The following is an 8,590-nucleotide window of genomic DNA, read 5'->3' as shown; positions in this document are numbered from 1 at the left end:
AAACAAGGGAAATCATGGAAGTAGAAAAGAAAAAAAAATCTTGAAGAGGCAGATTCTAAATTCCTTTACACTGATTTGACGTGAACCTACTTCTGCTAATTACTGAAGAATTGCTGGTTACAGCAATTATACCACTCACTCTTAGGAACGAAGATGAAGGCCCACAGATGCAGATTAGTATCACAAGAAAACTGACCACACAGGCCCGAAGCCTGCTGCTGCCTGGACATTGCTGAAACATCACTGACCTTGCTACTACACCTGCCACAGTCACTGAGTGTCTTACCACAACCAGGCAGTGATGAGAAGGGATCAGGAAAGTCATGGGGACCTGTGTACACACAAACAGCTTTTTTTTTTCTGTATCAAAAATGGCCCTTCTATAAAAGTGGAGCGAACCACACACAAAAAAACTGGCTTCTCCCTGGGGATTTGTCTCATAGAGTTCAAACATTCAAAATGCATTACTCTGGGGCTGAGATAATCCCTGAGATACCACAGGCTGGAAACGCAAAGCAGAAACGCACATTGAAAAATGTGTTTCATGGAGATGCTCACACAGTCTTTTCCAAGACTTCACTGTTCTTTAGCACCACTGTTTCCTTACACACAGAAGCCAGTTGCATATTTTTTAGTCACCCTCCACCTTTCACCTGTTAGTGTGAGGCACATTTGATTTCTTAAAGTGTCACAATCAAAGGATTTTTGGAGGTCTTCATTCTAAACCATCAAGATGAATTGCCTTGAGAAACCAGCCCTGCTGGAAGCACACAGTGACACTTTTATCTGTGTCACAGCCACCTGGGGCCCTGGCTACTACTGCCCCACCTCTCAGCCCATAGCATCCTAAACTGCTTACGGAAAAGGTTATCTTTTCCTGTGGCAAAGGCCAGGAACTGACCAATTACAGCTCCTGACAAGCACTAAACTCATTTTAGCAATGTAATTTGGACTTCTTTTTTTTTTTTTTTTTTTTTTTTTTTTTTTCCAACCTGGTATTTTAAGGGAGATATCAAAGCGCACAGTGGTAAAGGCTTGCCTTTAAATAGCCAAGGCTTTCTCTTGGTGAAGTACTCCAGCATTTGCTCCAGACACCTGTGCTTAGTGTGACATTTAGGTAATTGTGCTGAAGAAGATGGCAATCTTTTCAGTGGTGCTGGCTCTGATTCTGGTCAACCTGCTAAAGGCACAAGGTGAGTCAAACATTGGCAAAACAATCTTCATAAATTTGAATTGAGATTCACGTTATGAAGTGGATTTATTCCCAGATTTATCTCCCTTCTCCAATAGGGCTCAGGATCTCTGATCCACAGAAGCAACTGTGCACATGTTTAGACAACCCTAGAAGTACCCGGGGTTTTCCCGCAATTCTCCTCATCCCCATAAACTCCTTTTATTTGCAGGCACACCTGTTACCCCTGTGCTTGAGGAAACCAGTGGGGAGCAAAGCAGTGATCTCAACATGCAGACAAGCAGCGAGTTCCCTGTGGAATACAGCGGAGACCCATACAAAGAGGAAGACATGGAGCAAACTGGGAACACTGGAGTACAGGAAGGTGAACAGGCCACTTGGGAAACAAGTGGAGAGCCAAGTACTGAAACCACCCCTAACTCAAATATAAGTCAAACAAAGATCCAACTCAGAAGCCAACTACTTAAGTATCTGGTAAGACTCATTTTGTCTTTGACTGCCCTCATGATATTGTTAGCTCACTTATTTTTGTTACTCCAGTGCTTTTATCTTTACTGCACTAACAGAAAAGAACAGAAACAAACAAAAAGACATAAAACACTCTCCTTGTAGTCTACTTCTGACAGGGTCTCTGGCATGCCAGAGATCTAGCACCTTCTGCTCTCTTTATTCTAAACCATTAATAAATTGCTAGCAATGGAAGAGGAGAGACAGAATTCCAAAGACAACTTTTGTTACAATTTATGAGTGTATTTTTACAGCTGCATGTAAAGCAAGGAGGTCTCACCTCCACACTCCATGAAAGAGATTACTCTTGCAGAATATGTCAGTACTTGCTTATAACAGGCATTTTTAGCATGGGAATATGTTGGTGTTTTATCATTAAAAGACCTGTGGTTTGGTTGAGTGAGATCTCAATCTCAACTCTGTAAAGATGAGCCAAACTATCCCCTACAGAAGAAAAAACTAAAGAACAGCTAATAAGCATAGGTTCTGTCATATCAATTCATAGACAACTCTCAGTCATGAGATGCAGTACAGTGGCCAAAGAGCATTGTAGAACACAGGTTCTGCCCTTTGCCCATGAGATACTGGCAGCTTCTCCAGAGCTCACAGCACAGAATATGGAAGGGGGCATTCATCCTCATTCACACTACTCATCCTAATTCCTGCTATGCTTTTAGCTTGGCTACCAAGATGATCTGACACCTACTTAGTCTTCCAAATTCCTTTACTCTTATACTCATCAGCTGCCTCATCTTGTTCAGACAAAGAAGGCTGTGGGGAGACTTCTGGTACTTAAAAGGAGCTTATATAATCTATAAGGACAATACCTGCATTAGGAAAATTTGGAAGTTATAAAAATCACATCCAGTGGAGCAACCCCTGATATTAGCCAGTTCTACTACCACAGATATCATAAAGGAGCACTACAGTACAATTTCCTAAGCTCTGTAAACCATCACCCTCACCACCATTAACAACAGTGCACTGCTGAGACCTTAAGCTCTTCACTAAATGAAAGTAAGGAACCTCAGCCGGAAATTACTATCAAGCACTCTTACTTGATAGTAGTATTAAACATCACTGACTCCTTTAGACCCTGGATTTCCCTATCTGCACTGTGAAGTGCTGTGCCCTGCATCCCCATGCTTTCTCATCACCATAGTGAGCTGCTTTATCATGCATTCAGTTTCATTAATGAATAAAGGGAGAGAGCTTCACTACCACATATTATTGTTACTATTTTTTGTTTATTTAAAAAAAAAAAAATTAGGAAAAAAAAAAAAAAGAGCTAAGTCTTATGTAAAGCACTGAAAGCGCAGCATCATTTAAAAGGACAGAAGGACCTTCTCAACAATGAATTCCTGAAGAAGCTTGTTTCCTTGTTTCTTCTTTATTAAATACAGTAGTTTACATAGAAACAAATCTTAATTCCCATAATAACAACAAACAATTTGCAAAGCCCCAAAGTCATAGTTCCTGAGCTGTCCTGTCACTGCCTTTTTTTTTTTTTTTTTTTTTTTACTCTAGAATAAACTGCAGCATTATATCCAGATGGAAAAGCAACAGCCATTCTTACCTGCAGAGTTGATATCACCACTAAAGACCATATAAATGCTGGATGGAAGGCAGAATTCACTGCAGCTCATTGTAAGACTACAACTTGTAGGAAAATAGCCTAGAAATGCTGTCTCATTATTGTTTACTTTAACAGATTAACTAGATCACACATAACCTGTGCTGTTTTGCTTGCATAATAATGTGAAATAAAAAATGTCAGTGCAAATAAATGCTAAGTCATTATTGTAAATCCTTTCCTTGATCCACTTAAGAATGAAAATACTAACAAAAAAGTTACAGAGCACTGTTTCCTAAGTTTCCTCTCAATTTATTGTTAAGAAAGTTATTCATTTTCTTGTACCTTCCTTCAGGACTTCTAATACCAAACATAACACTTAAGAGATACAGGGTTCATCCGAACGCTCCAGATGGCCTCTCCCACCTCAGTTCACAGGCCAGTGCACTTAATGCTTCATGCTTAACCAATCTTGTGGCCTTCTATGATGAGTCGCGGCATTGGCTGATGAAGGGAAGGCGATCTATGTCATTTACCTGGACTTGAGTAAGGCCTTTGACATGTTCCCCCCACCACATCCTCATCTCCAAATTGGAGGCATGTGGATTTGATGGGTGGACCACTCAATGGATAAGAAATTGGTTGAAAGGCCACAGACAGAGGGTGGTGATCAATGGCTCTTTGTCCAGCCGGAGGCCGGTAATGAGCGGTGTCCCCCAGGGGTCTGTCTTGGGACCAGTGCTCTTTAACGTCTTAATCAATGACATCAATGGTGGAATCGAATGCACCCTCAGCAAGTTTGCTGATGACACAAAGCTGAGTGGTGCAGTTGACACAGAGGAAGGAAGGGGTGCCATTCAGAGGGACCTTGACAGGCTTGAAAGGTGGACCCGGGTGAACCTAATGAGGTTTAACCCAGCAAAGTGCAAGGTTTTGCACTTGGGCAGGAAGAACCCCAATCACCTGTACAGACTGGGAGGAGTGGTCCTTGAGAGTAGCTCGGCAGAGAAGGACCTGAGGGACCTCTTGCAGCTCGGAAGGCAAATGGTATCCTGGGCTCCATCAGGAGAGGGGTAGCCAGCAGGGATAGGGAGGTGATTGTCCCTCTCTACTCGGCTCTTGTGAGGCCCCATCTGGAGTACTGTGTCCAGGTGTGGAGCCCTCAGTACAAAAAAGATATGGAGATTTTGGAAAGGGTGCAGAGGAGGGCCACGAAGATGATCAGGGGGCTGGAGCACCTCCCCTATGAGGACAGGCTGAGGGAGTTGGGTTTGTTCAGCCTAGAGAAGAGAAGGTTGCGGGGTGACCTCATTGCAGCCTTTCAATACCTGAAGGGAATTTACACCCAGGAGGGGAGTAAACTCTTGGAAAGGGCTGACAATAGCAGGACTGGGGGAAATGGTTTTAAGTTAAAAGAGGGAAGATTTAGGTTGGATGTTAGGGGGAAGATCTTTACTAGGAGAGTGGTTAGGCCCTGGAACAGGCTGCCCAAGGAGGTTGTGGATGCCCCGTCCTTGGAGGTGTTTAAGGCCAGGTTGGATGGGGCCCTGGACAACCTGATCTAGTAAATGTGGAAGTTTGGTGGCCCTGCCAGGCAGAGGGGTTGGAGCTTCGTGATCCTTGAGGTCCCTTCCAACCTGAGTAATTCTGTGATTCTGTGTGTGCCCTGTTGGCCAACAAGACCAATGGGATCCTGGGTGCATTAAAAGGACTGTGACCAGCATGTCAAGGGAAGTGATCCTCCCCACTCTACTCTGCCCTGGTCAGGCCTCAGGTGGAGCACTGTATCCAGTTCTGGTCTCCCCGGTATAAGAAAAGACAGGGATCTCTGTGCTGTAACTGAATATTTTAATAGGGGTGGATACAATTAATATACTGTAACAGTTAATGATTTTATAGGAAATCTTATTACTTTAGTGAATAAATTTAGTTGAACAAAGAACAAAAACTGAATAAAGACAATGCAAGTGTCCTGGGGAACCCTTCCATTTCCTCATTTTCTGTTCTCACTGCTACACAACCAGAAAATGGATGTATTGCTATGACTCTCTTGTTTCTCCAAATGTTTCCATTGAAAGATCAGCAATATTCAAAGATAAATTCCTTTAACAAATTACAATCCATTATCATGTAGGCAGCTCTTTGGTAAAGGTGTGGCAACAGATTCTTTGCTTTCTGTCAGCGCCCTCGGCTGATGAACAAAAACACTGAACTTGACACCTTGGTTAGCAGCTGCCCTCACAAAACCACTATTTGCAGTCATAGTAATGGCTTTTAAAGTGTCTCCTGTCCCAAAAATAGTTAAAGAACGGCTGTTGATTTTTGAACTAGCCACTAGTCGTAAGGCACGGTCAGATGGCTGATCTGGGACCACATTAATTCTTTTAACAAGCAATGCAGCTCGCTCTTTCTCCCTAGGTCCTCCCAGTGTTTCCAAGATTGACTGAAAATCTCTGACAGCAGATTCACATGCAAAAAGCTCCTTCCCCTTCATGAACTCCTCCAGCTGAGGCAGGACTCTCTCCCTCCTTTCGTGAGCTGCTTGCTCTGTTAGAACTTTTTCTTTGAAGATGAAGTAGCAGCCACCATAACTCAGAGCAGAGACATAGGTTATTAATGTAGTGATGTCCAAGTTCACTCTATTGCACACATTTACTTTGATCTGTGTAGGAAAAGCAATGCTGGTCACTAAATTCTTCCAATCTACTCTGGTGACCTGCAGTTCAAGGCCTTCTTCATCTGATTCATTGGCACTTAAGTGCTGGTTTTCCACAGATGATTCTACTAGCGAGTTCACTGCAACCACATCTCCTCGCACAGATATCCCCATCTCCTTAAGTCTCTCTGCCATAGGACTGGACACGCCGTTGTAGAAGGCAAATATTATGTGGGGACTGCTGTACTCCACTGGCTGTTGACAGCTTGCCTGCAGAAAGTCCTCTGCCTGCTCAATGACACTTTTGTCACCATACTGGCCCCTTCCTAGCCAGATATTATGCAGGGCTTCAGCCTTCCGACCAATGGCCTTCACCCACGTGTGACCTCCATTTGCTACAACATCTACCACCAGTGTTTGTCTGTTTCCAAACCTGTCCTCATAAGAGAAGACTTGGAGGACACTGACAACGTCCTCCAGGTTCTCTGCTGATTGGATAATTGCTTGGAGATGGGTGAGGTTTGTACTCTGCAGATGGGATTCTTTAATAACCACCTTCCCTGACTCCACTTTGTGTAAGAAGTTTAACTCAGCCTTCAGTTTGCCACATAGTTTTGCCCCACCTTCTATTCTCCTTTTCTGGAACTTGGAAAGGGCTTCTGCTCTCTTGATCAGTTCTTTGGCAACGGCAATTCTTTCACAAAGCAGTGACTGCACAGACATGCTGGAAACATTATTCCTAATAGATGAAAGCAAAGGAGAAGACTGTTAGGACACAGCTAAGAATAAAGACAGTCAAAAGGTCATTGCAACACTACACACTGGAACTCTGTAGTAGATTTAGTGGAACCTATACAGTAAAGCACAAGCACCAGGAACCTCAGCACAAGCACCAAAGTCTTCACCTTTGAGGGCACAACCTAAAGCCTAAGATCTCAGCTCTCAGCAAGGAAGAACAGCCTTCAAGTCTCCACAGACACCTTGCAAGACTGTGCATCTTTTCATTCACATATTCCTTCATCTACACATCTACACTACTTAGTATGTCTCCCTGAACATAACAATAGGAATTGCTTAACTGAATGATTTGAAAAACATAGAATTAAGCACCACGTCAAAAATACGATTTTTAAAGACACTCAGTAAATTGCCACTATGGAGAGTGAAATTCATACATTTTCACTCCGAACTATAAACAGATGTCCCTGTGATTTTTATCTGAACTGCACTCTGAAGAAAAGTAGGATCAAAAGGCGAAACAAATATAGCTTCAGTCAAAAATATGAAAAGTGATACAGCCTCAGTCCTACAAAGACTCTGCCATTACTACTCTGGAACCGGACTTCATTATGCACGACTCAAACACAGTTATTATTAACACTTACTGGCTCAGTAAATTCTTAACATAACCAAAATCTTTCTTTTCTTGTCAACCATTCCACTCTCTTTAGGGTCAGAAGATGCCAACAAAGTTTGTTCTTTCCTCTCAAAATCCCAACCAGGCAGGCTCAAGTATTAGTCCCTTCACTGCCCAAAGTGAACCTTCCTCCTAATAGTGCCAGGACAGCAGAACTCTGACTCACTTTTGGCTCTACGCCACAGAAATCAAATATAGCTCATGCCTTCTGCGATTTTTGCCTTGACCATATCTTGCCCTCCGCAGCCATTCTGTGCAGCTAGAGCTTGTGGGCACTACAAGGCACTGCTTTTTCTTTGGCATCTTCCTGAGAGCTATCAGTGCAGAGCGTTCCTCCTCCTAGCATTCCAAAATTGCACCTTCAAGGTTCCTCAGTCAGACCAAGTTGTAGAAGTCAGACACTTCTACAGCAATGCTTCAGTGCCTTTGTGAAGGTACATCCACCTCCCACAACCTCCAGCTTGTGCTTTCACAACCGCACGTGGCTCTGCAGAGCGTTTGCAAGCTGCTGCATCTAAAACCCTCACCCAAGTACTACGGAGGAGGAAAACCTTTAAGACCTTCAAACAGCCACAGCACTGAGCGGAGGTCTCTCCCATGTGCAGCGCCACATACGAGCTCAGAAACCATGAACCATCTCTGAGGGCAGGCAGAGTGCTGAGCCTGGCAGTGCCACGTCACATCCTACAACAGCTGATGTTCTGTGGGTAGTACAGTAACAGCAGTCCATTATATACTTTCAGCAGGAAGATTATTCTCATATGAAAAAGAAAAATCCCCCCTTAGCACAACTGCTGCCCGCAGCCCCCTGGCCGCCCCCACTCCCACCTGTTGGGGGCAATCTTCCGCGCCGCTCGCAACGCAGCCTTTAACCCAGCTTCTCTACCTTACACCGCCATCACGTGAGTGCCGCCATTTTGAGTACGGGCAAGGCGTCCTCGGCGTCTGCTCCCGGCCTCTCTGCGTACATCGGGACCCCGCAGCCCTCAGCGAGCAAGCCCTCCATGGCACGGCCTAGATGCTCTCAGGACACGGCCCCTGCTCCTCTCTACTCTCGGCCGCTGCGAAAACTCGCCCAACCCCATCCCCGCTCACCACCCTGGCAGCGCCGCTCCGGGCTCTCCTTCTACCTCCCCGTCGTCAGCCGGCAGTGCACTCGCGACGGCGGTACGGCCTTACCCCCGGGCGGTGCTGCGGGCGAACTCGGCCCAACGCGCCTCCCCCGGGCCGCCGGGCGGGGACAAA

At 44.7% G+C, this 8,590-nt stretch overlaps 1 protein-coding gene across 4 annotated transcripts; it reads right to left on the bottom strand.

Annotated features, from left to right (window-relative positions):
• Positions 1 to 5,103: 5,103 nt before the first annotated feature.
• On the bottom strand, positions 5,104 to 8,590 carry C2H7orf25 (chromosome 2 C7orf25 homolog). Of its 4 annotated transcripts, XM_032443010.1 has the most exons (3): positions 8,441 to 8,590; positions 7,906 to 8,046; positions 5,104 to 6,667 (listed from the first exon to the last, which is right to left on the bottom strand). In XM_032443010.1, exon 3 carries the CDS (start codon positions 6,649 to 6,651, stop codon positions 5,386 to 5,388), a length of 1,266 nt encoding a protein of 421 aa, XP_032298901.1. In that variant the 5' UTR covers positions 6,652 to 6,667; positions 7,906 to 8,046; positions 8,441 to 8,590; the 3' UTR covers positions 5,104 to 5,385. The 4 variants fall into 4 exon arrangements, with proteins under 4 accessions (XP_032298901.1, XP_015710404.1, XP_015710406.1 ...); XM_015854918.2 differs by lacking the exon at positions 7,906 to 8,046 and having other exon boundaries at positions 8,441 to 8,587; XM_015854920.1 differs by lacking the exons at positions 7,906 to 8,046; positions 8,441 to 8,590 and adding an exon at positions 8,174 to 8,434.

This window comes from Coturnix japonica, chromosome 2 (genome assembly GCF_001577835.2).
Source record: "Coturnix japonica isolate 7356 chromosome 2, Coturnix japonica 2.1, whole genome shotgun sequence".
Lineage (NCBI taxonomy): Eukaryota > Metazoa > Chordata > Aves > Galliformes > Phasianidae > Coturnix > Coturnix japonica.
Note: the sequence above shows the minus strand (reverse complement) of the source record. Positions and strands in the feature narration are given on the sequence as shown.

Excerpts from the sequence above, each read along its gene's own strand:
- C2H7orf25 (XM_032443010.1), bottom strand. The coding sequence starts at position 6,651 with ATGTCTGTGCAGTCACTGCTTTGTGAAAGAATTGCCGTTGCCAAAGAA.